Raw genomic sequence first — 27,273 nt, 5'->3', positions numbered from 1 at the left:
GCTCACGCCTTTAATCTCAGCACTTTGGGAGGCTGAGGCAGGAGGATCACTTGAGGCCAGGAGTTCAAGACCAGGCTAGGCAACATAGACCCTATCTCTACAAGAAACCTAAAAAATTAGCCCGGTGTGGTGGCCCACACCTGTAATCCCAGCTACTCGGAAGGCTGAGGCAGGAAGATGGTTTGGGCCCAGGAGTTTAAGGTTACAATGAACTATAATCACATTACTGCACTCCAACTCTTGTTCCTCTACAACAAGACCTTGTCTCTATTAAAAAAATAATAATAAATAAATAAAGAGGTCAGAATGTGGGAGAGATACAGTCCAGCAGCTCCCAGAGGAACTTGAGGGCCCAGAAGCGACAGAGCCTGTGAAAGGCAGTGCTCTCCAGGTGGAGACAGACAATGAAAAGACAGGAGAGGGAGGGGATGGCTGACGCACCAGGGATGGCTCTGAGTGCAAGCCACCACACCCTGCTCTTTGTTGGCCAGGCCTCAAGGGCTGGAGGTGGAAAAAGTGATGAAAGGCAGCTGTGACGCAGGCTGACGTGATGCTATGGGTGGTCAGCAGGAACGGCTGAATGCAGCAGCATGGGGGGTGGGTCTGCTCCTGCCACTACAGGGAAGTTGCTGCTTTCTGGGGTGTATGCAACCAGGGCAGCAGTGACAAAGGGAAACCTAGAGGACAGGGCTCTGGGGAGCCCAGTGGTGGCACAGAGGTGACACAAGATGGGGCTGCTGCTCTTCTCCACTCAGAGCTTCCTCTGGCCTCACATGGCGAGAGCTTCCTCTGCCTTCCTGCCAGAGGTCTCCAACCAAGGGCAGGTCCCCAGCCACAGTGACCAACTGAGGGTCCACTGCCTCCATCCAGTGGCCCAAACCATGCCACCTCCCAGTGACTAGTCAGGAATCCAGCCTGAGGGCATTGGCTCCTGCAGTGAAGGAGGGAGACTTAATCTGTTGAACACTTCGTGTTTTGGTGAAGTGGGGATGGCTTTTCCCAAGGGAACCTTCCTGGCCAGGTATGGGGGCATCTGATCATCCTCATGGGATCCTCACACACAGACAGCACAAGCATCCAGCACTTGATATGCAGCAGCCCCAGCAGGCTGGCAGGGAAGAAGGGCTTAGGGACAGATGCCTCATAGCAAAGAATTCTAAACTGATTTGTGTTTGCTCGTGCTGTCAGCTATTGAGACAGTCGTGGGAAAGCCATCCTCTGACTCTGGGAGCAGGGGTCAGTGAGAAGAGAGGTGAGCTGATGGGTCCATCACAGTCCCCACCCACACTGAAGGTGAGAAAAGTCAGGCAATTAAAGCATCCAGGAGAATCCAAGCATAAGCCAGGAAACACGCTCCCCGCTTCCCTGCCTCCACTCTGCCACCAGCATATACATTTGGTCTCCTGCTCTCCAGACACCCGGACAGCGCTCCCCATGATTCTGGGATGAGGTCCTATCCCTGCTCACATGGCTGCTCCTTGTGACATATGGGGGGAGATGAGGGGCAGGGAGGGAGACAGAAAGTCAGAGCATAGGACCAGGCTGCATAACCAAGCCCCGTCACCTAGAGAGCACTGAGACATGCCACATTCTCTGCATCTCATTTTATCTTCTACATCCCAAGGCATGTTAGAGTCACTTTAAGAAGTGGGGAGGTCGAATGTGGTGGCTCACACCTGTAATCCCAGCACTTTGGGAGGCCGAGGCAGGCAGATCACCTGAGGTCAGGAGTTCCAGACCAGCCTGGCCAACGTGGTAAAACCCCGTCTCTACTAAAAATACAAAAATTAGCCAGGTGTGGTGGCTGGCACCTATAATCCCAGCTACTTGGGAGGCTGAGGCAGGAGAATTGCTTGAACCCAAAAGGTGGAGGCTTTGGTGAGCCGAGATCACACCACTGCACTCCAGCCTGGGCGACAGAGTAAGACTCCATCTCAAAACAAAAAAAAAAAAAAGAACTACAGGTGGTCAAGCTCATTGCCCCTTCAGGTATACTTAGCCCCAGATCAATGTATGGTCAACCTGCAGACCAGACACCCAACCCTGGGAGGCCACCTCCCACCAGCCCTTGTCACCCAGGTAGCAGTAGAGTGGCTATGAAGGTGGGCTTCCTCTCCCAACAGTCCCCTGCCCAGCAGCACTCACAAGGCTCTGTGAGAAATTCTACCCAAGCCCACCTGTTCCTGGTACAGTCACCTGGGCTCACCCACAGCTCAGAGACTGGCCAAGCAGAGGAGGGTGATAATTCAGGATGCTGAATGCAGCAGACAGCAAAGCTCCTAATGGCATCACTCTAATATCAATCCTACAAGAGCCCCTTCATCCGTCCTGCCTCTAGGAATAGAACTCTTGACAAAAGCACTGACATCAAGGATGTCACATTTCATGTCAAGTGAATCACAGACTCTCTGCATTGGAGGACCCTGACAGTTCTCTAGCATGAGTCTGTAGCTGATGACTCACCTTCTGTGCCATCCTTTAGAAACAGCTCCTCCAGGCCTCCTGTGATAGGAAGCCGCCTCTCAAGGTGACTGTGTCCTCAAACTGCTCTCACATTCACACAGGCCTTCGCTACCTCTCCCAACCTGTGTCTCCCCACCACTTCCAGCATGCCCTCTCCACTCCAGCGTGCCCTCTCCACTCCAGTGCCTCTGGGTGCTGGGTAAACATTCAGATTTCTCCTTTCCAGTCATCTCCTCCTCAGCATTTACTCCTCTTCCAAGAGTCTTGTATTTGCCCTAAAAGTTGACAAGCACACACCAGCCCTGGGCCTTTAAATCCTCCCCCTGCCTGTGCCCACAGGCAGCTGTGGCCAGCAGCCCCCTAAGCGCATTGCCAGCAGGCTCTCTGCTTCCTCCTGGAGTCTGGCCCCTTGAGGGGAGCACTCCACTGGCTGCACAGCCTGTCTGCCTGCCAGCAGTCACATTTGGGACGCTTCCCAGGGCATCACCAATAGCCACTGGTGCTTCCCTCAGGAGAAGCCAAGAGAAAATTCCCCCACCAGTTATCACTTATAAATACTGCAGTTCAACCCAGCATACAGGTACCACTGTGCACTAAGCCTGGACACGACAGTGGACAGCATATGTATTGATGTACATGCTGTCCTCAAGGACCCTACAGGCTAGACAGGAGAGATGTGTCCACTGATCAGCAGCCAGAAAGCACTGAAACAAGAAACCAGCAACGTGCTGAGGCACACATACCAGGGAGAGCAGACTGCAGCACTAGACAGGCCAAGAACTCTGAAGCCAAGACAGCCTGGAATCAAATCCCAGATGTGCCACCCTCCAGTCGGGAGACCATGGCCAAGTTATGTAACCTCACCATCCTCAGTTTCCTCATCTGTAAGGTGGGGGATTACGTACCACCTGGCAGGGTTGTCATAGATTGGAGATGGGGGGTGTAGAACATTCAGCCCTGGGTCTGCTACTTAGTGGGCACCACACAATGGCAGTAGGCAGCATTATTTCTAAAGGAAACAACTAAGACCAATACTGGGAGCAGCGTGAACAGTTGAGGCAGAAGCTTGGTGTGGAGAGTGAATGGGGGCAATGGCTCAGGCCTGTGGTGTGCAGGGAGTGGGGTGGGGTCTAGGGCATGGGCTTCAGGCTGGGGGATCTGGAGTGCCAGGATGGTAGGCAGGACCCCACATGCTCTCCAGGTCAGAGGGTAGCCTGGAATCCTCTCCAAGTCTGCCCATACAAGCTGATGTCCCTCCTGCAGAGCTAGGACTCTGCTCCATACTCCTTCACCTCCTATACTGTGGCTTACATATGCCATGTGGATCCCACTCCCTGGGATCCCTGATCTGCCCCAAACATCCCCAGGAGGACAGGATGGAATTATTCCAATAGCCTCCAGCTAGCCTTCCTCCTGCCAGGCTCCATTCCCACTTTCTGCTGCCTTCCTCCTCCATTACCCAGAACCCAGAGGGCTCCTCCCACAGTGCAGAGGGCTCCCAACAACAAACACCAGACCTGCCCCAGCCTCTTCAACCTCTGCTCTGTCACTCCCAATCTCCTGTTTATTCTGGAGCACTCAGCAATGCTCCCTTCTCTGGGCCTCCTCCTTCTCAAAACTCATATTCTGCAGGAAGCTTTCTATTCAAGTCCATGGATGCCACTGAGCCTGACAGAGGACTGGGGCTGCATGGACAGAGCTTGCAGGAAACAGGCACACCAGACCCGGCCTGGTGTACAGGGGAGAGCACTCTATGGGGTCAGGGAACAGGAAAGGTGCCCCTAGAAAGGCAACAAGCACCACGAGACACTCGCTGGTGAAGAATGCATACCTCCAAACGCTGCTGCGTCAGAGGTCCTTCATTCACACAGCAACAACCCCCTCACCATGGAACACTCTCTCTCTCACAGGTTATCCTGGCAGAGCCTTGCTCACTTACATGGCCTTCCTAATGGCAAACACCTATTACACATATAGGACAGATGGCTGGAGTGGGTGGGGTCAGGGCCCAACCACCTGACCTGAGCACCACAGTCTATGTTCCAGACTGCCCAGGCCCAGTGGCTCTATGCCAAGGCCTGTGTTCACATGTGTCTGCCAATGCGGGTTCATTCTATAGCCATTCCCTATTCTAGTTCCTTCTCCCCAGGCAATCTCAACCTCTAGGGATAGGAAGAACAGGCCTTCACGTCTCTTGCATTTTCCCCAGGTGTGAGCAGGTGTGCTTGTGGGTGGGCAGTGGCCAGGAGAACAACAATAACAAAAAATGCCTGTCCTAGTGTCCTGGGATAGAGCTATAAAAGCATGCCAGGTTGCTGGCAGGAACTTGAAGGAGGTGCTGCCTCTGCTTACCAGGAGACTGTCTAGCTGTGAAGTGAGTGGCTGGAAGGAGTGATTGCTGGGTCCCATTCTAGCGATGTCTGTCCTCACCTCCATGCAGAAAAGTAAAGAGAAACCAGGGCTCTGCCAGGGAGTGGCAGAGGCTGGTACTTCTCAGACTCCTGATGTTTATGCACATCCCCTGGAATCTCGTTAAAATGTAGATTCTGATTCAACAGGTTTTGTGGGGCCTGAGGGTCTGCTGGACTGTTCTCCAGCTGAGAGAGCCTGATCTCATGATAAGGACCCCTCCCCCAGGAAATGTCCCAGACGGATCCCTCCCAACCCAGAGCTCTCCACAGCGGGTGGTAGAATCTGATTTTTGGGGTCAGGCAAGCTCCTGGTCACAGATAAGGGCCACCAGAACCTGCCAGGATTTGCCTCTGGAGCTGGAAACTGATGCTTTTCAGCTCCAGGTAAAGGGTAGTGGGAGCAAAGGCTGAGCAGTGCCTCTCCAACACACACACACACACACACTCTCTCTCTCTCTCTCTCACTCACTCACTCATTCACTGTGAGCTGCAGAGTCCTGCCCTGTGATTCCAGCAGAAGAACAACAGAATCTAAGGACCCAGTCTTTCGGCTACAGTAGGAGCGGGCAGGAACCCACTCCCCACCCCATTCGTCATTTTCCAACCCTCAGGTAATCAATAGCCAGTTAGCAAGACTGTGCAAGCTCCAATTAGATTAACTGCCAGGTCAACGACTGCCAGAATCAGGAACTCGGGCAAACCTACAGGCTTGTAGCAGAGTCCTTCCTCTGTCAGCGTATCTTGGGAAATCTCTCTCCCTCACTCCTGGGCTAAGTTCAATGCCCCCTCTGCCAGCTGGACCCTCAACAGCCTGGCACCATGCAGAGCTCCCAGAACACAATCAGCTTCTCAAGCTTCAGACATTCCCAGATCTATCTTAAAATTTCAGTTTCACCGGGCGCGGTGGCTCACGCCTGTAATCCTAGCACTTTGGGAAGCTGAGGCGGGCAGATCACCTGAGGTCAGGAGTTTAAGATCAGCCTAGCCAATATGCCGAAATCCCGTCTCTACTAAAATACAAAAATTAGCCGGGCATGGTGGCACACTCCTGTAATCCCAGCTACTCGGGAGGCTGAGGCAGGAGAATCGCTGGAACCTGGGAGGTGGAGGCTGCAGTGAGCTGAGATCGTGCCACTGCACTCCAGCCTGGGCGACAGAGCGAGACTCCATCTCAAAGAAAAAAAAAAAAATTCAGGCCGGACACAGTGGCTCACGCCTGTAATCCCACCACTTTGGGAGGCTGAGGCAGGCAGATCACCTGAGGTTGGGAGTTCGAGACCAGCCTGACCAACAAGGAGAAACCCCGTCTCTACTAAAAATACAAAATTAGATATCTGGGCATGGTGGTGCATGCCTGTAATCCCAGCTACTTGGGAGGCTGAGGCAGGAGAATCGCTTGAACCCAGGAGGCGTAGGTTGCAGTGAGCCAAGATCGCCCCATTGCACTCCAGCCTGGGCAACAAGAGCGAAACTCCATCTCAAAAAAAAAAAATTCAGTTTCAGCTACAACTTCACGTGGTTCTCCAGAGCCTGCTATTAGGACAACTGAACTTCCCAAGTACCCTGCAGGGTCCTCTGACGGACCACAGCTATATATGAACCTGTCCCTCAGGCCACTGCCCCCAGGCCTGCCTCCTGCTTTCTCCCTCCTATACTTCTGTGGCTATCATTCCCTTTTTCTTGGTCTGACTCCTCACAGCCATGCTCCAAATTCCAGGTTCCCTCTTCTCTAAGACTGTCCCTCACCACCCCAGCCCACTTTTAAGGCACCTGCCTAAAAAACCTGCTCCTAAAGCATGTTCTTATAGGTCAGTGTTATCAACACCACCTGGTGTTTATTAGAAATGCAGACCCTCAGGCCCTACCTAGACCTATTAAATCAGAATCTACATTTTAACGAGATTCCAGGGGATGTGTATGAACATCAGGAGTCTGAGAAGTACCAGCCTCTGCCACTCCCTGGCAGGGCCCTGGTTTCTCTTTACTTTTCTGCATGGAGGTGAGGACAGACATCGCTAGAATGGGACCCAGCAATCACTCCTTCCAGCCACTCACTTCACAGCTAGACGGTCTCCTGGTAAGCAGAGGCAGCACCTCCTTCAAGCTCCTGCCAGCAACCTGGCATGCTTTTATAGCTCTATCCCAGAACACCAGGACAGGCTTTTTAAAAAAAAAAATTTTTTTTAAGACAGGGTCTTGACCAGGTGTGGTGGCTCACACCTGTAACCCCAGCACTTTGGGAGGCCAAGGCAGGCAGATCACCTGAGGTCAGGAGTTTGAGACCAGCCTGGCCAACATGGTGAAACCCCATCTCTACTAAAAATACAAAACATTAGCCGTGCATGGTGGCGCATGCCTGTAGTCCCAGCTACTCGGGAGGCTGAGGCAGGAGAATCACTTGAACCTGAGAGGCGGAAGCTGCAGTGAGCCAAGATCGCACCCCTGCACTCCAGCCTGGGTAACAGGGCAAGACTCTGTCTTCACACAGGCTGGAGTGCAGTGGCACATTCACAGCTCCCTGCAACCTTGAACTCCTGGGCTCAAGTGATCCTCCCACCTCAGCCTCCTGAGTAGCTGAGACTACAGGCATGTGCCCACACCTGGCTAAAAAAAAATTTTTTTAAGAGATGGGGTCTCGCTATGTTGCCCAGGCTGGTCTCAAACTCCTGGCTTCAGGCGATCCTCCTGCCTCAGCCTCCCAAACTGTGCTGAGATTACAAATGTGAGCCACCATGCCCAGCCTGGGAGAGGATTTCTTTTTTTTTTGTTTCTTTTTTTGAGACAGAGTTTCGCTCTTGTTGCCCAGGCTGAAGTGCAATGGCACAATCTCGGCTCACTGCAACCTCTGCCTCATGGGTTCAAGTGATTCTCCTGCCTCAGCCTCCCGAGTAGCTGGGATTACAGGCATGTGCCACCACGCCCGGCTAATTTTGCATTTTTAGTAGAGACGGGGTTTCACCATGTTGGTCAGGCTGGTCTCGAACTCCCAACCTCAGGTGATCTGCCCACCTTGGCCTCCCAAAGTGCTGGGATTACAGGCTTGAGCCACCGTACCCGGCTGGGAGAGGATTTCTTATTGCCAGTTTATAGCCACAGATTGTGCCAACCTGATGGCCAATCCATATCTGAGAACCAAGTAAACATCAAGGCATTGCCCCAGCGTTACTGAGGGGATCATCATCAGGATAAAGGGGCTTGTCTTTAAATTGTTCCCTCTATCACCACCTGTGCCTGCTCCTCTCACTCTTCCCAGTGCCTTCCATAGACACCAAAAGCTCACACTTGCCATGATGATGCTGGGAACCAAACCCAAAGCTTTATCTGAGCCTTGAGTCAAATCTAATTAGACTGGAATGGTCCCGAGTGTAACAGTTAATTCACTGTTGGGCACTCCTGACTTTTAACTGAGTATTAGGGACTATTCTCTGGCTTCCCAGGCTCTCATTCAGTACCAGTATGGTCCCATTTACTGCTCAGTGCTATAAGCATGTGACAGCCAGATTTTCTGCAGAACCCACCTGTCCACATAAAATCTGAGAATGACAGTGGGCCAGGACTGAGTTCTCCACAAGGCTGACCACTCTGCAGTAAGCATCTAGTGGTCTACAGTGGCCCCTTCACCCCTAGGCCCACAGATCCCAGTTACTGGTATAAATCTTCACCACCTGCCTGACTCCTACGCAACGATCTCCTAAGAGTGGTACAAACAGATACCCTCCCTTGTGCCTGTGACAGAGTCAGCCTCAGGAGGAAAGCTTCCCTCCCTTCCTTGTGCCACCTTTGAGAGGCATGACATGGGGATGCCCCTAAAGAATGCCAGCCCCCTCCCCAGCAGGAGGAAGTCCCCGATGGACCCCATAGCCACATCCAGAAGCTGTCAGGGAAGGTGATACAGCACAGGACCTCAAGTGCTAAAGGCAAAGTAAGTGGTGTGAGGCTGTTGGGTGACTCTTTTTTTTGGGGGGGGGACAGAGTTTCACTCTTTTTGCCCAGGCTGGAGTGCAATGGCACAATCTTGGCTTACTGCAACCTCTGTCTCCTGGGTTTAGGTGATTCTCTTGCCTCAGCCTCCCGAGTAGCTGGGATTATAGGTGCCCGCTGCCACGCCCGGCTAATTTTGTGTTTTTAGTAAAGAGGAGGTTTCACCATGTTGGCCAGGCTGGTCTTGAACTCCTGACTTCCAGTAATCCACCTGTCTCGGCCTCCCAAAGTGCTGGGATTACAGGCGTGAGCCACCGCACCTGGCCAGCTGTTGGGTGACTCTTGAAGGAAATGCTGGCTGGGGCCAGAAAAGGCCCAGCCCACACCCCTGGGAGGAAAGCTGGGCCACAGAAGGAAGCTGCTTCCAGAGCTCCTTCCCCTCCACAGAAGATGTACAAGAGGCATGGATAGCACCTCAGCAGGTCCATATCTGAGGGAAACACCCTATGGGGAGCCCCCTAGAAGAGGGGGTTCTCACTGCCTTGGCAAAATCTTGTCATCCTGCCAAGCTCACCTCGCTCCCACATAAAGCCGACACAGACTCTCTTCTTCACAGCCTTCCCAGCACACCACTAGGCTCCAGCTGCCATGCTTGCTGCTTCCTGCAGTCAGCCTTGTCTTTTACCCAGTCAGCATCCTTCCTAAGGACCAACCAGCCCTCACTTTTTCTGTACCTTCCTTCAGCTCCCAACAGTGCTGAAACCTCACACATTTTTGGAGGCATCAGGACTATCAATGGATCCAAAGACACAAACTGACGGCCTGGCGGTTGAATGTGACCTGCAGGTTAGTGTTTGCTGGCGCACAAGAAGCTGCTTAAATATGTGAATCAGAATATTCTAACATTTTAAGATTAGATTTTCTGGCCAGGTGCAGTGGCTCACGCCTGTAATCCCAGCACTTTGGGAGGCCAAGGCCGGCGGATGACCTGAGGTCTGGAGTTCGAGACCAGGCTGGCCAACGTCGCGAAACCTTGTCTCTACTAAAAATACAAAAATTAGCTGGGGGAGGTGGTGCGGGCCTGTAATCCCAGGTCTGTAATCCCAGCCACTTGGGAGGCTGAGGCAGGAGAATCACTTGGACCCATGAGGTGGAGACTGCAATGAGCCAAGATTGTGCCACTGAACTCCAGCCTGGGCAACAGAGCAAGACTCCATCTCAAAAAATAAAAGATCAGATTTTCTGGTTTCTCTTCTAAAAAAAAATCAGATCTGGACACACGAGGTCCTCATTGTGTGGTGAAACTGGACAGTGATGAGAAGCTGCTCTCTGAGATGGGCATGTTCAGTCTAGCTTGGCTGGGGCCCCACAGAGCAGATGCTGGGAAGGCCCTGCCCACATCCTCTCAGCCCACCCCCTGAGCTCATCTGCAGCTGTGGCACACTGCTTGGTGCCTGGCAACAGCTTCCCACCGCCAGTGCCTGCATCTCTCTGCTTCTCTGCCTGAAGACTTTCTCTAGCACTAGTTGGTATCAGGACAGCCCAGAAGCACCAGGGATTTAGTGTCCTCAAAGAAATTCTCAACCCATGAAGTACAGGAGTCAGTGGATTAAAAAAAACAAAACAAAAAGAAACTCACGTTCCTGCTCTTTGGTGGTAGAACTATGAGGCACATTCCACATGGTTATTACCAAGGTTCCCAGTGGCCCACAGTGGCAGTCCATTTCTCAATATACTCTACTGACTTTCTCCCTTCCTGCCTCACTTTCCCCACTCCTTCACTTTTAGTTACTCAAATCACATCCCAAATAAACTATCTGCTCCCAAGTCCTTGTCTCAGGGCTCACCTTGAGGGAACCCAAACTACATTCTGATAGTCTCACTTTGTCCCTTTTATATGACCTACCTGGCCCTCATGAGCATGGCCCTGAGGACATACCTCTGACTGAGAGCTGCAGGATATACCTGCCCCCGCAGGTGCCTCCCCAACATCCAGGACAGGGGCAGGACAGACTCACCTCCCCAGAGTAACTGTACTTGCCCCTGAGGATCTGCCGGTACAGCCGGGTACGGTTGTCATCCTCAAACGGCATGGTGCCACTGAGTAGGATGTAGGCAATGACGCCCAGCGCCCACATGTCCACTGAGTTGGTGTAGGGCTTGCGGACCAGGACTTCTGGGGCAATGTACTCAGGCGTGCCACAGGTGGTCTTCATCAAGCAGTCATCACCCTTCTTGCGAGCACTGGCCAGGCCGAAGTCGGTGATGATGATCTTGGAGTCAGTGCCTGGATGGTAGTAGAGCAGATTCTCAGGTTTGAGGTCTCGGTGTGTGATGCCCAGTGCATGCAGATACCGGACGCCATCCAGCACCATCTGCAGCACCCGCGTGGCATCACGCTCGGTGAAGGAGCCCTTGGCAATGATGCGGTCAAAGAGCTCTCCACCAGTGGCCAGCTCCATCACCATGTACACCCGCTCCTGCGTCTCGAACACCTCCACCAGCTGGATGATGTTGGCATGACGCACCCGACGCAGCACACGCAGCTCCGACTCACACACCTCCCGCCCCTCCCGGTACTTGGTCTCAATCATCTTGATGGCATACGGCTGCCGGGTTGCCCGGTGCTCTACACGTACCACTCGGCTGAAGCTGCCTCGGCCAATTAGGGCCTTGATGTCATACTTAGCTGTAACACGTGGGTCAAACTTGGCCCTGTACTTAGCTACCCTGGCCCTGCGTGGTGGTTCTGAGGGAGGCTCCGTGTGGCCAGCAGTCGGGGGACCGGGGCAGGGGTGTGCATATTGACTTGCTGCTGGGAACCCGGCTTTGACAGGGCCAACACTGTCCACCTCTGTGATGAAGTGCTTGTACACGTCACTCTTAGTGCCACTGAAGGGCTCCACCTTCTTGACCAGATCCAGCTGGACATCCTTGGGTGGCTCGGGAAGGACCTTGCTTGTCCCACAGCCCATCACGGACACGAGGGCATCCTCTCCAGCGAGGCTGGCAGGACCTGCTCTGAAGGCAGTGCCCCGTCTACACCTACACACAAAGAGAGAACAAGTCAGCACAGCCAGGACAACTCTAAGGAAATCAGCCATCCTCCTCAGCCCTCCCTCTCCAGAAACTCAGTCTCATTAAAACCAAACTCCTGGCCAGGCGTGATGGCTCACACCTGTAATCCCAACACCTTGGGAAGCTGAGGCAGGTGGATTACCTGAGGTCAGGAGTTCAAGACCAGCTGGCCAACATGGTGAAAACCCATCTCTACTAAAAATACAAAAATTAGCTGGGCGTGGTGGCACACATCTGTAATCCCACCTACTCGGGAGGCTGAGGCACAAGAATCGATTGAACCCAGGAGGCGGAGGCTGCAGTGAGCTGAGATTGCACCACTGCACTCCAGCCTGGGTGACAGAGTAAGACTCTGTCTCAAACAAACAAACAAACAAAAAACTGAAGTCCTGGCTCTCATTTATTTCCCTGGTCGGGAGTATGGCTTTGCTGTTCAAGAGCCCAGACTCAACACAGGGTCTAGCTGAAAAGATGGCCCGAGCTTCACGGCTTTGACTCATCTCCCTGGGCCTCAGTCTCATGCTGCTCTTCAACCCTGAGAGGGGGCAGGAACACGCATAGCCTCAGCTGTCAGGGCGCCCACCCTCCTCACTCCTCTGCCTGGGCCCCTTATCCTAGCCGAAGGCCCATGTTTCTAAAATGTTAAAATCATTCCTCTTATTACTCTTGACTCATCTTTTCTGAAAGGGGGTGTGAAGTGTTGGAGGCCTGCTCTCTAACACCATCACCCACCAGGGCTCAGAAAGCTGCTTCTCCAAGGCCTCCTTCATGCATATCTTTCCCAGCCCTTTAGGCTTCCTACAGGGGTTGGTCCTTCTGTAACAAGCAACAAACCACTTCCCTGGGGCTCTCCCTCATTCTCCTGAAAGGCTTCCACTCCTTTACTAATGCACTGTCCCCACCCTGGCAGTTTAACTCCCTATTCCAGGGTCTCACACTTCCCCAGCACACTACATGGATGGCTGAAATCCCACACAAGGCCCAGAGCTGCTGGAATCAACCCCAGTGAACTTGGGACCACAAGCCTCAGCACACTGCCACCAAGTGACTGCAAAACTCGCCTGGTCTTCATTCAAGAGTCAGAGGCGGGGCCGGGCACAGTGGCTCATGCCTGTAATCCCATCACTTTGGAAGGCCGAGGCGGGCAGATCACCTGAGGTCAGGAGTTTGAGATCAGCCTGGCCAATATGGTGAAACCCCATTTCTACTACAAGTACAAAAATTAGCCGGGTGTGGTGGTGGGCGCCTGTAATCCCAGACACTTGGGGGGCTGAGGCAGAAGAATTGCTTGAACCCGGGAGGCAGAGGTTGCTGTGAGCTGACACTGCGCCACCCCACTCCAGCCTGGACAAAAGAGTGAGACTCCATGTCAAAAAAAAAAAAAAAAAAAAAGAGTTGGCCAGGCGCGGTGGCTCAGGTCTGTAACCTCAGCACTTTGGGAGACCAAGGCGGGCGGATCACAAGGTCAGGAGATCGAGACTATCCTGGCTAACACAGTGAAACCCCATCTCTACTAAAAATACAAAAAATTAGCCGGGCGTGGTGGCAGGCGCCTGTAGTCCCAGCTACTCGGGAGGCTGAGGCAGGAGAATGGCGTGAACCCGGGAGGCGGAGCTTGCAGTGAGCCGAGATCCTGCCACTGCACTCCAGCCTGGGCAACAGAGTGAGACTCCGTCTCAAAAAAAAAAAAAGAGTCAGAGGGGCTTGAGCTCAGAGAGGACACTGGCAGTTTCACCCAGATTTAACTCAGGATGAAGATCAGGGTATCTTGCTTCCTTATGATGGGGATCCAGGGTCCCTTCCAGTTTGATTCCCAGACAGAGATGTTCCAACCATGAACTAAATACCCTGGGGCTGGTGGGGCCCCGGACAAGGTGCAGTGCTGAAGTTACTGCTTCCAGAGGTCACCACCTTTCTAATGAGAGGGCTCTTCTCTATGTCTGAGGACCCCAAGGGTTGAAGAGAGATAAGGATTTCCTATTAATTATGACACACAGGCTGGGCCCGGTAGCTCACACCTGTAATCCCAGCACTTTGGGAGGCCGAGGTGGGCGGATCACTTGAGGTCAGGAGTTCAAGACCAGTCTGGCCAACATGGTGAAACTCCATCTCTACTAAAAATACAAAAACATTAGCCGGGCATGGTGATGCACACCTGTAACCCCAGCTACTTGGGAGGCTGAGGCAGAAGAGTCACTTGAACCTGGTGGAGGTTGCAGTGAGCCAAGATTGTGCCACTGCACTCCAGCCTGGGCAACAGAGTGAGATCTGTCTTAAAAGAAAAAAAAAAAAAGGCTGGGCGCGGAGGCTCACGCCTGTAATCCCAGCACTTTGGGAGGCCAAGGCGGGTGGATCACCAGAGGTCGGGAGTTCGAGACCAGCCAGGCCAACATGGTGAAACCCTGTCTCTACTAAAAATACAAAATTAGCCGGGCTTGGTGGCACATGCCTGTAATCCCAGCTACTTGGGAGGCTGAGGCAGAAGAATTGTTTGAACCCGGGAGGCGGAGGTTAGAGTCAGCCGAGATCGCGTGATTGCACTCCAGCCTGGGCAACAAGAGTGAAACTCTGTCTCAAAAAGAAAAAAAAAAATTATGACAAATAGAACTGGAAGAGAAATGAACAATTCAGATAAAACATTTATTATTAAATATCTAGTAGATACCAGGGGCACAGGAATAAATAAAACATGGTCCAATGTAGGTTATACTTTAACACACACAACACAAACAAGTAGAACATGGTCAATAAACTCACAATCTAAATAAAGAGAAAAGCATAAAAACAAATAATTTTGTTTTTCTTTTTTTGAGACGGAGTCTCCTTCACCCAGGCTGGAGTGCACTGGCACGACCTCAGCTAACTGCAGCCTCTGCCTCCCGGGTTCAAGCGATTCTCATGCCTCAGCCTCCCAAGTAGCTGGGATTACAGGCACCTGCCACCTCGCCTGGGTAATTTTTGTATTTTTAGTAGAGAGAAAGGGTTTCATGTTGGCCAGGCTGGTCTCCAACTCCTGACCTCAAGTGATCCGCCAGCTTTGGCCACCTAAAGTGCTGGGATAACAGGTGTGAGCCACTGTGCCCAGCCAAAAACATAATTTCAGTATAACATGGTTAAGTGTTAAGCTTAAGAACCAATAGTAGATAATGTAGAGTGAAGCCAGGGTTAGGAAAACCTTCCTGAAGGAGGTTACCTCTATGCTGAATTTTGAAGCAAGAATGAGTCAGATGAGGAAAGGTGGGAATGGTGTTTCAGGGAGAGAGAATAACACACTGCAAAGGCTCAGAAACCCAGAGTAACATCCTGCATCTAGGAATGGGCAGTTTGGTGGTACAAAGGCAGGGATGTGGAGATGAAGTTATAGAAGGTCAGCAGAAGGTGGTTATGGAGAGCAACACAAGTGAGGACCAGGACCTTCCTGGGAAGTGAAGGAGAGCTACGAAAGAGTTTACAAGAAAAGAGGCATTCAGATCTGTGTTTAGAGAGAAGGATGAGGTTGACCTGAAGGAGGGTCAAAGTGGATTAAAAGGGCCAGTAAGAGCTGGGCGCAGTGGCTCATGCCTGTAATCCCAGCACTTTGGGAGGCCGAGGCGGGTGGATCATGAGGTCAGGAGATCGAGACCATCCTGGCTAACACAGTGAAACCCCGTCTCCACTAAAAATACAAAAAATTAGCCGGACGTGGTGGTGGGTGCCTGTAGTCCCAGCTACTCGGGAGGCTGAGGCAGGAGAATGGCGTGAATGCGGGAGGCAGAGGTTGCAGTGAGCAGACATCACGCCACTGCACTCTAGCCTGGGCGACAGAGCGAGACTCTGTCTCAAAAAAAAAAAAAAAAATTAAAAAAGGGCCAGTAAGAGTGTGGTGTCCCATTGGCCAGGTGTGGCCATCCCAGCACCGGGAGTAATCCCAGCTCTTTGGGAGGCTGAGGTGGAGGGATAGCTTGAGTGCAGGAGTCTGAGACTAGCCTGGACAACACAGTGAGACCCTGTCCCTAGAAGATTAAAAAATTAGCTGGGTAGGCCGGGCACGGCAGCTCACGCCTGTAATCCTAGCACTTTGGGAGGCTGAGGCAGGCGAATCACCTGAGGTAGGGAGTTTGAGACCAGCCTGACCAACATGGAGAAACCCTGTCTCTACTAAAAATACAAAAATTAGGCCGGGCGCGGTGGCTCATGCCTGTAATCCCAGCACTTTGGGAGGCCGAGGTGGGCAGATCACAAGGTCAGGAGTTCGAGACCAGTCTGGCCAATATGGTGAAACCCCATCTCTACCAAAAAAATACAAAAATATTAGTCGGGCGTGGTGGCGCATGCCTGTAATCCCAGCTACTCAGGAGGCTGAGGCAGAATTACTTGAACCCAGGCGGCGGAGGTTGCAGCGAGCCACCAAGATCGCGCCACTGCACTCCAGCCTGGGCGACAGAGTGAGACTCAGTCTCAAAAAATATATAAAAAATACAAATACAAATACAAAAATTAGCCAGGCATTGTGGCAGGCGCCTGTAATCTCAGCTAATCTGGAGGCTGAGGCAGGAGAATTGTTTGAACCTGGGAGGCATAGGTTGCAGTGAGCCAAGATCATGCCACTGCATTCCAGCCTGGGCAACAGAGCAAGACTCCGTCTCAAAAAAAAAAAAAAAATCAGCTGGGTATGATGGTATGCACCTGTAGTCCCAGTTACTTTGGAGGCCAAGGCAGGAGGATTGCTTGAGCCCAAGAGATCAAGGCTGCAGTGAGCTATAATCACACCACTACACTCCAGCCTGGGTGACAGAGAAAGACCCTGTTTCAAAAAGGAAAAAAAAAAAAAAAAAAAAAAAAAAGAGTGTAGTGCCCCAAGCAGTGGAGTGGAATCGAGAGATATCAGCAGCAGAACTTCCATGTTGGGTGGAAGGAAGAATGAGGACAGCACCCCGTCCCTTGCACAGCTCAGTGGCAAGTGGTCAGGAGTGTAGCAAGAAGCACAGATTTGGGAAGCAGTGGAAAGAGTTCAGTTTTGGATGTGTGGGGTGCATGTAGACCATCCATGTGACATTTACTGTGGGTTACTGGATACAGAATCTGATGTCTGGGGAGGCTGAGACAGGAGAATCGCTTAAACCTGGGAGGCGGAGGTTGCAGTGAGCTGAGACTGTGCCACTGCACTCCAGCCTGGGCAAAAGAGCAAGACTCCATCACAAAAAGAGAGAGAGAGGAAAAAATGAGGTTTATCTATGGGGCATAGTGGCTCATGCCTGTAATCCCAGCACTTTGGGAGGCCAAGGCGTGAGGACTACTTGAGTCCAGGAGTTTGAGACCAGCCTGGGCAACACAGAAAGACCCTATCTCTGCCAAACATTTTTTAAATTGAGTCAGGCATGGTGGCATGTGCCTGTGATCCCAGCTACTTAGGAGGCTAGGGTGGGAGGATCTGCTTCAGTCCAAGAGGTTGAGGTTGCAGTGAGCGGTGATGGTACCACTATATTCCAGCCTGGGAGACAGAAATCCTGTCTGAAAAACAAAGCAAAACCAAACCAAACCAAAAAAAAATATTGTTTATTTTTCTTCACATAAGAGGAAAAGATTCCTCCACAAGGCTCTTCAGGATTTGCGGCTGTTCTCACCCAAATGCACAGGAAGTTCCACATGGCAACTAGGAAATAATGTTAAACAAAGGCATTTAGAACCGAGGTTCCTTTTCGCAGAGGCCACAGGATAGAACTATGGACTGTGGAATTTTGCAGACTTATTTCTTCTTTCAGGGAAAACACAACACCTCATGCAGTGAAGGACTGAAGCTCCTCTCGGGCTGGTATTCCTGAGGCAGAACACAGGTCCCTCACCCCGATGCCCACGACCACTCAGTAAGCAACATCTACCACCATTCGGAGGCAAGACAAACTGCATGAGTAACCCAGCACAGCCACTCAGATGTCACTTCTTCCTGGTGAAGAAGCAGAACCCTAGATTCACAAAATAAACAGTCATCTACAGGCACATGTACTGGGTATTTTTGTTTAAATTTTTGTTTAAATGAGGACCTAGTCTGGTCCTCAGGGAAAAACCTAAGGTTTATAAAAGAAAAGGCCTGGCTGGGCGCAGTGGCTCAGGCCTGTAATCCCAGCACTTTGGGAGGCTGAGGTGGGCGGATCACAAGGTCAAGAGTTTGAGACCAGCCTGACCAACATGGGTGAAACCCCGTCTCTACTAAAAATACAAAAATTAGTCCCGGACGTGATGGCACGCGCCTGTAATCCCAGCTGCTCAGGAGGCTGAGGTAGGAGAATCGCTTGAACCAGGGAGGCGGAGGTTGCAGTGAGCCGAGATCGCACCACTGTACTCCAGCCTGGGTGAGAGATCGAGACTGTCTCAAAAAAACAAAAAACAAAAGGTCTAACTTTTCGATTCATTTTTATTTCTTTTTTTTTTTTTGAGATGGAGTCTCGCTTTATCACCTAAGTTGGCGTGCAGTGGCACGATCTCAGCTCACTGCAACCTCCACTTCCCAGGTTCAAACAATTCTCGTGCCTCAGCCTCCCAAGTAGCTGGGACTACAGGCATGTGCCACCATGCCTGGTTAATTTTTGTATTTTTAGTAGAGACAGGGTTACAACACATTGGCCAGACTGGTCTTAAACTCCTGGCCTCAAGTGATCCGCCCACCTCTGCCTCCTAAAGTGTTGGAATTACAGGTGTGAGCCACTGCACCCAGCCTCACTTTTCACTTTAAACAAATAAAACCTACAGGGATCAAAGGTAAGTCAGCATCAGGGCGCAGTGGTTTACACTGTGATCCTAGCACTCTGGGAGGCCAAGGTGGGAGGATTACTTGAGCCCTGGAGTCTGAGACCAGCCAGGGCAATGTAGTGAGACCTCCATCTCTACAAAAAATTAGTCAGGCGTGGTGGCATGCACCTGTAGTCCCAGATACTCAGGAGGCTGAGGTGGAGGATAGCTTGAGCCAGGGAAGTCGAGGCTGCAGTGTGCTGTGTTTGTGCTATGGCACTCCAGCCTGGGCAACAGAGCAAGACCATGTCTCCAAAAAAAAAAAAAAAAAAAATAGGCTGGGCATGGTGGCTCACGCCTGTAATCCTAGCACTTTGGGAGGCCAAGGCAGGTGGATTGCCTGAGCTCAGGAGTTTGAGCCAGCCTGGGCAACACGGTGAAACCCCGTCTCTACTAAAATACAAAAAAAATTAGCCAGGCGTGGTGGCATGCGCCTGCAGTCGCAGCTACTCAGGAGGCTGAGGCAGGAGAATTGCTTGAACCCAGGAGGCGGAGGTTGCAGTGAGCTGAGATCGCGCCACTGCACTCCAGCCTGGGCGATAGAGCAAAACTCCGTCTCTTAAAGAAAGAAAGAAAACAAAATAGTCAGTCAGCAATAAGAGAGTCAATGATTTTCCCTCTGACCTTCCTTCTGTCTTCCTGAGACATAGTTTCTCTCCCACTGATTCCAATCAGAAACTCTGTAAAGATAGGCTGATGCGGGTACTCCACCATCCCAACTACAGATTGAAACTGGAGGATGATATTAGACCAAATTGGCCAAGAGAGGGGAAAAAAAAAAGAAAGTAGAGAAGAGAGGGTGCTGGCTGAGAGGTGGGGACAATGGGCAACAGCCCCCAGGTGATCACAGCTGCTCCACAGTCCCATCACATCTGTTAAACTCCCTCTCCACACTGTGGTCAGGTGAAAATGCAGACTCTATAACACGGGAGGTGGCTGGTAAAGCTCCTAGGAAGAAGAGCAGAGCCTTTTCCTGTTCCCAGCATCTCTTGTGTGTGCCCCTAGCCCAGAGATCACGGTGGGTGTAGGGATGGGCAAGGATGAGTAAGGAAGCTTCAGGAAGAGACTTCCCAGGAGTGTCACACTACGTCATCTTGCAGAAAGTACCCAACTCTCTAGAGTCTGCCTCCAAAACTTAAACTCCCAGCCTGGTCCAAAGCACTCTTCAAAGAAGGCACACACATTGGACAGAGTGTGGCAATGGGTGTGAGCATTCAGCATTATCGTCCTCACTGACAATCTACAGAAATGACAGTCCAGGAGAGGTAAAGAGACTCGTCCAAAGCCACTCAGACGGTGGTGACCAAACATCCTGGACCCAAATATCCTAGTTCCCCATCTGGGGCTCCTTCTATCACTCCGGAAAGACTCCAGCAGTGCTGGGCCTCATCCAGTCAAGGCCTTGATCCTTCCCCATGCCACTGAGTTGGTGAACCCACAAAGCTTTCCTGAGGATCTTTCCTGAAGGGTCTGCTTTAGAAACCTCCATTCCAACTATAATCTGAGTCACACTGCTCACTGCTCTACTCCAGACTGCCTTTGATCACTACAGCTGTCAGACCCTTGAGGGAAGGGGCCATTCTCAGGTTTCCAGAACTCCCTTGGTACTTATCAAATTGCTGAACTCAGAGCAAATGAAATGTGGTCTGGCCGGGTGCAGTGGCTCACGCCTATAATCCCAGCATTTTGGGAGGCCAAGGCAGGTGGATCACCTGAGGTAAGGAGTACAAGATCAGCCTGGCCAACATGGTGAAACCCGTCTCTACTAAAAATACAAAAAAATTTCCTGGGCATGGTGGTGGGCACCTGTAATCCCAGCTACTCAGAAGCTGAGGCAGGAGAATCGTTTGACCCTGGGAAGCAGAGGTTGCAGTAGGCTGAGATCATGCCACTGCACTCCAGCCTAAGCGACAGGGCAGCACTCCGTCTCAAGAAAAAAAAAAAAGAAAGAAAGAAAGAAAAAGAAAGGCAGGGCACAGTGGCTCATGCCTGGAATCCTAGCACTTTGGGAGGCCGAGGCAGGTGGATCACTTGAGGTCATGAGTTTGAAACCACCTGTCCAACATGGTGAAACCCTATCTCTACTAAAAATACAAAAAAATTAGCCAAGTGTGGTGGTGGACACCTGGAATCCCAGCTACTTGGGAGGCTGAGGCTGGAAAATCGCTTGAACCTGGGAGGCAGAGGTTGCAGTGAGCCGAGATCACGCCACTGCACTCCAGCCTGGGCCATAGAGCGAGACTCGTCTCCAAAAAAAAAAAAAAAAAAAAAAAAGTGGTCTGGCTCTTGGATTTCTATTTGCTGCAAGTCAACAATTCTAGAACCTTAGAAATGTTGAAGAGGCAAGATCGGTGGTTAAACCATAGCCACACTCTTTGGACACCCTGTAAATATCCTCAACAATGAAGGAAGTCTGTTTGAGTTTTACAGATTCTTATCCGAATGCCAAAGTAAGTTTGTTCACAAGCTGCCAAACCTAGCCCCATTTCTGGGGAAAGCTAGGGGTCCCAGGGCAGGGAGCAAGGATGAATCCTGAAACAATTTCCTATCCATAGAGGCAGGGTCTGTGAATGTCTTCCAGGCAAGGAACCATAGGAACCTTGCCCTCTCCGAGCAAAGCTTTATAAGCTGTCACCTGCAAATATCTCTATATTCTACTGACATGTTTTGAAAAACTGTCTACCGGCTGAGCGCAGCGGCTCACACCTGTAATCCCAGCACTTTGGGAGGCCGAGGCAGGCGGATCACGAGGTCAGGAGTTCAAGACCAGCCTGGCCAAGATGGTGAAACCCTGTCTCTACTCAAAATACAAAAATTAGTTGGGTGTGGTGGCACATGCCTGTAATCCCAGCTACTCGGGAGGCTGAGGCAGGGAACTGCTTGAACCCGGAAGGCAGAGGTTGCAGTGAGCTGAGATCGCGCCACTGCACTCCAGCCTGGGCAACAGAGCGAGACTCCATCTCCAAAAAAAAAAAAAGAAAGAAAAAGAAAGAAAAACTGTCTACTAAAATGAAGTAGGTAGTAATTTCTCAATAATTACAGAAATGAGGCTGGACGCAGTGGCACACAACTATAATCCCAACACTCTGGGGGCCAGGGCAGGAGGATCACTTGAGGCCAAGAGTTTGAAACCAGGCTGGGCAACATAACAAGACCTTGTCTCTACAAAAAAAAAAAAAAAGTTTTTTCTTTTTTTTTGAGACAGGGTCTCACTCTGTCACCCAGGCTGGAGCGCAGTGGCGCAATCTCGGCTCGCTGCAGCCTCCTCCTCCCAGGTTCAAGCGGTTCTCGTGCCTCAGCCCCCGAGTACCTAGGATGCCTGGCTAATCTTTGTATTTTCAGTAGAGACAGGGTTTCACCATGTTGCCCAGGCTTGTTCTCGAACTCTTGAGCCCAAGTGATCTGCCTGTCTTGGCCTCTCTACAAAAAATGTTTAAAAAATTAGCTGGGTGTGGCTGGGCGTGGTGGCTTATGCCTGTAATCCCAGCACTTTGGGAGGCTGAGCCAGGTGGATCATGAGGTCAAGAGTTCAAGACCAGCCTGGCCAACACAGTGAAACCCCGTCTCTACTAAAAATACAAAAAAAATTAGCCGGGCGTGGTAGCATGCACCTGTAGTCCCAGCTACTCTGGAGGCTGAGGCAGGAGAATGGCATGAACCTGAAGGCAGAGCTTGCAATGAGCCAAGATGGCGCCACTGCACTCCAGCCTGGGCAACAAAGCAAGACTCCGTCTCAAAAAAACAAAATTAGCTGGGTGTGATGCTGTGTGCCTGTAGTCCCAGCCACTCAGGAGGCTGAGGTGGGAGAATCACTTGAGCACGGGAAGGCAAGGTTGCAGTGAGCCATGATTATGCCACTGCACTCCAGCCTGGGCAACAGAGTGAGACCTTGCCATCATCAGAAATACAGACCCTGGCAATGCACCTGGGGTTCTCCTTCCAAAATCCCAACGTTCAACCCAGAAATATTTACTGAATTCCTGCTGTGGGTCAGGAACTCTGCCAGAGATTGCGACAAACAAAAAGAAGGCGGCCATAGTCTCTACTCTTAAGGAACTTACAGCCTGGATGGCTCCACACCAAAAGTCCCTTGATACATGACTCTTAGGATGCCCTGAGAGGCCATTTCAAGGCTGGCAGCTTGGAAAGAAAACTTTCTCCCAGCAAATGAAAACATCACACGTTTCCACCTTAGCATCACATCAGACACCACGGCAACAGAGGGCTGTACCAAGAATTAGCTCAGTGATGACCTAGCCAACACAAACCGGCTTAATGCTCCTTGAGTAAGATTCCTGGAAGGAAAGGGAGTTCAAATAAATAAGTCTCTCTCCAGCTCTCAACAAGCAGAACTGCTTCCCTTCTTCCAGAGCTGTACTTTTTCTCAAAAATTTTTCCCCATGCCAAGATACACAGAGAGAATGGTAGAATGATACTATTGTATAACACCCGGGAGTCAGTGGAGACAGCTGTTCTCAGCTATCCTGAAGCTTAAGGGTCGATACTTTGGCACACCTATAGCCCATTCACATCATACAGCTGAGAAGCTGTGAAGAGGACCTAAGTTGCCCATATTACACACTCACACTTCCAAAGTAAAACAGAAGGCCAAACCAAAGTCTCACTCATTTAACTATGAACTTGTGATTATGATAGAGAACTCCAGCACCTACTTCTGTAGGGGCATTCTGTTCTAGATGCCAACCAGATGCCTGAGGTGAAGTGCAACTGGAGCTCAGTGTCAGATGCAAACAGGTTTCCTGAAGGCTGCACTTTTTCTAGCTCATTTATGCAACTTAACAAGCACAAAACTACAATTAGACCTAGACAATGTGCTTATTCAGCAAACCCACCCTCTAGTGAATCAGCATTCCAAATCTCTTCTAGGGGTATGGCCAACCGAATCAACCCTGATTTAGAGGCACCATATTGCAGGAGGCTGAGGCAGGAGAATCGCTTGAACCCGGGAGGCAGAGGTTGCGGTGAGCCAAGATTGAGCCATTGCACTCCAGCCTGGGCAACAAGAGCAAAACTCCGTCTCAAAAAAAAAAAAAAAAAAAAAGCAGCACACTATTGTCAGTTTTCCCTGATGACCAGAAATGACCTTGAGGAAATCATACAATACAAAGCAGCTTCCTACACACAACTAACCCTGAAGAACAAACACGCTTATTAAGACAAGACCTTCTAGCCGGTTGTGGTGGCTCATGCTTGTAATCCCAGCACTTTGGGAGTCCGAGGGGAGTGGATCACCTGAGGTCAGGAGTTTGAGACCAGCCTGAGCAATACGGTGAAACCTCGTCTCTACTAAAAATACAAAAACTAGCCAGGTGTGGTGGCAGGCATCTGTAGTCCCAGCTACTTAGGAGGCTGAGACACGAGAATTGCTTGAACCTGGGAGGCGGAGGTTGTAGTGAGCCGAGCTCACGCCATTGCACTCCAGCCTGGCGACAGAGCGAGACATCGTCTCAAAAAAAAAAAAGAAAAGAAAAAAGAAGACAAGACCTTCTTTTGACAAGGGAAACTCTGGGAAGAGGAGCCATTAGTAATAAAAGTGGCTTCAATTAACTGAGTGCCAACTTTGCTAAGGATCTTATATGTACCATCTCACTCCTCTCTACAAGCACATGTAGTAGGCACGATGATTCCTATTTTGGAATAAGGAAATTAGGACTTAGAGAACCTCAAGATTTCAGAAAAGCCAGAAACTGAATCCAGGTCTTTCTGACACCAAAGCCCATGCTTCTAGGCATGAGACCACAACAGGAGTCCACAAGGCAAGGCCTTCTCACTGGACAAAGGAGACAACAGTTTTCTTAGGCAATGACAAAGATCTTCAATGAGGAAGCACAGTAAATTTACCTGGGAAGTTTTCTCAAAATACAGATACCTGGCCAGACGTGGTGGCTCACGCCTGTAATCCCAGCACTTTGGGAGGCTGAGACGGGTGGATCACGAGGTCAAGAGTTCGAGACCAGCCTGGCCAACAGGATGAAACCCCGTCTCTACTAAGAATAGAAAAATTAGCCAGGCGTGGTGGTGCGTGATTGTAATCCCAGCTACTCGGGAGGCTGAGGCAGGAGAATTGCTTGAACCTGGGAGGCAGAGGTTGCAGTGAGCCGAGATAGCACCACTGCACTCCAGCCTGGGTGTCAGAGCAAGACTCCATCTCAGAAAAAAAAAAAAAAAACAGATTCCTACCCCAGATCTTCTTCATCAAAATCTCAAAGAGTGGGTCAGGTGTGGTGGCTCTTGCCTGTGACCCTAAAACTTCGGGAGGCCAAGGTGGGAGGACTGCTTGAGCCCAGGAGTTCGACACCAGCCTCGGCAACATGGCAAGACCTCGTCTCTGTTTAAAAAAAAAAAAAAAAAAAATCTCAGCCAGGCATAGTGGCTTATGCCTGCAACCCTAGCACTTTGGGAGGCCGAGGCAGGTGGATCACCTGAGGTCAGGAGTTCGAGACCAGCCTGGCCAACACGGTGAAACACCATCTCTACTAAAAATACAAAATTAGCTGGGCATAGTGGTGCTTGCCTGTAACCCCAGCTACTCTGGGGGCTGAGACAGGAGAATCACTTGAACCTGGGGGGTAGAGGTTGCAGTGAGCCAAGATCGTGCCATTGCTCCAGCCTGGGCAAAAAGAGCAAAACTCCGTCTCAAAAAAAAAAAAAAAAAACTAACTCAGACAGTGAGGCTCTTGATTTTGTATCACAAAATTATCCCAGGAGATTTTGGACTATCCAGGATTAAGAGGCTGTACTACCTACCACACACATACGCTGGCATTTGCTGTGCTCATCTCAGATCCTAGCCCTGATAGGTGCTCAAAAATACAGTTGAATCTATCCATTCATAAGTCAGCATTCAGCAAATGCTACTGGAGGCTAGCCCCTATTTTATGCCAGGCACAGAGCCAGACATATGCAGACAGAAGACCACCATGTGACACAACAGGATGTACTCAATAGTAGCAGCATGGATATAGAGGAGTTAATGGTTACATGCCAAGCAAGGTAGATTTTTTTCCTAGGAAGTGACATCTCAGGTGGATTTTATAGGACAGATGTAAGTTTCCAACACTGGTAGGTGGTCGGTGGGGTGGAAGGCAGTGTATAGCAAACTGAGAAAACTGCGTTATCTAAAGCACAAGGGGACCAAGCACAGTGGCTCACACTTGTATTAATAATCTCAATATGTTAGGAGCCTAGGCAGGAGGGTCTCTTGAAGCCAGCTCTGGCAACAAAGCCAGACTCCCAGGCTCTACAAAAAATTTTAAACTTAGCCAGGCGTGGAGGGGAGTGCCTCTTGTCTCAGCTACTCGGGAGGTTGAGGCGGGAGGATCATTTGAGTCCAGGAGTTCAAGGCTGCAGTGAGCTATGAATGAGCCATTGCACTCCAGCTTGGGCAATAGAGGCCTTGTCTCAAAATTAGTAATACTAAAACACAAAGGTATGAAACCAGAGCTAACAGGAGCGCCACACGTTTTAACAACAATAAACTACGTAAAGGGAGCACAGAAGTGCTCCGGGGTTGATTGGCTGGTTAAAGCTTCACCAGATTACGAAGAGCCCTGAATGCCTTGCTAAGAAGTGCGGCCTTTGTCCTGAAGGCACTAAGGAACTAGTTTCAGGCAGTGAAGGACTTACTCAGATTTTCAGGTGGGAATTATCACTTCAGCCGCTTTATGGAGGGGGACTAAGTGTGCGGGACTAGGCTTCCCCTTGCAGGTAGAGGAATGACAAGCTTGCCAAGCAGGCAACCCAGCTGGACTCAGACCTGCTATTTCCCAGCCTGCACAAGGAAGCGATCAGCTGCCCCGCCGGCCCCTGGCAGACGCAAAGGAGGGGTGTGGAGTAGGCGCCGGGCGCGAGAAGGCAGTAAGGACAAGGACAACCAGGTTGGATCAACCTGACCCGCTCTGGACGCGGGGCGCCTGAACAGCAAGCAGGCAGGGCAACCGACCACGTCCACCAGGCCCAGGCGGTCCTGGAGACGGGCTATCCAGCACGACAGCACGTTCCGAGGCCAGTCCAGACTCGGACGCCGGGAACCCGAGCAGCCATCGCCCGGCTTGCTCTCCAACCCTGTAGGCCCTGGCGCACGGGGCACGGGCCGACGCTGCAGGCTGACCAGAGGCAGGCCCCGGAGCGCCAGAAAGCGACCACGACCACAGTTCGGCTGCCCCTCCCGCCCGTCGGGCCGTCGTCCTGGGCCGGGCCGCCTCACCTCGCGCGGGCGGCGGGCTCTTCGGCGTCTCGGCGGCTCTGCCGGCCATCTCCGGGCAGTGGCAGCGGCCGCCGCCGCCGCCGCCATTCTCGGGCGTTAGCGTCGTGGCGTCATCACAGCGCGCAGCTGACGCCAAAACAAACCTACGGGGCGGGACGGGGGCGGACTCTCCCGAAACTGGGCTACGCGGCTGGCGGATCTCCGAGCGTGGCCTGCCAATCAACCTCTTCGGGGCGGGGACGGGCACTCTCCTGAGGGGGTGGGTCTATTTGTCGCTCAAAGTAACTTGACCGCTGCCTGCGAGACGGGTCGGTGATAGAAAAAGGAAGGATCGCGGGAAATAGGGAGAAAGTTTCAAGTTTCTGGTTGGGGGAAAGGGGACTCTGTAATGCGAGCTTGGGTAAACAA

At 51.3% G+C, this 27,273-nt stretch overlaps 1 protein-coding gene across 1 annotated transcript in view; it reads right to left on the bottom strand.

The window, feature by feature from the left end:
- PSKH1 (protein serine kinase H1) overlaps positions 1 to 27,036 on the bottom strand; it is a 36,171-nt gene extending 9,135 nt beyond the window's left edge. Inside the window, exons 1-2 of the mRNA XM_016928884.4 lie at positions 26,866 to 27,036; positions 10,814 to 11,840 (exon numbers count right to left, since the gene is read on the bottom strand). Of these exons, the coding sequence (XP_016784373.1) occupies positions 10,814 to 11,770 (957 nt within the window). The 5' untranslated portion in view covers positions 11,771 to 11,840; positions 26,866 to 27,036. The remainder of the gene's footprint in view (positions 1 to 10,813; positions 11,841 to 26,865) is intronic.
- Between the last annotated feature and the right edge of the window lie 237 nt (positions 27,037 to 27,273).

Source organism: Pan troglodytes, chromosome 18 (assembly GCF_028858775.2).
Source record: "Pan troglodytes isolate AG18354 chromosome 18, NHGRI_mPanTro3-v2.0_pri, whole genome shotgun sequence".
Taxonomy (NCBI): Eukaryota; Metazoa; Chordata; class Mammalia; order Primates; family Hominidae; genus Pan; species Pan troglodytes.
The sequence above is the reverse complement of the archived record's forward strand: the minus strand, read 5'-3'. Positions and strand labels throughout refer to the sequence as shown.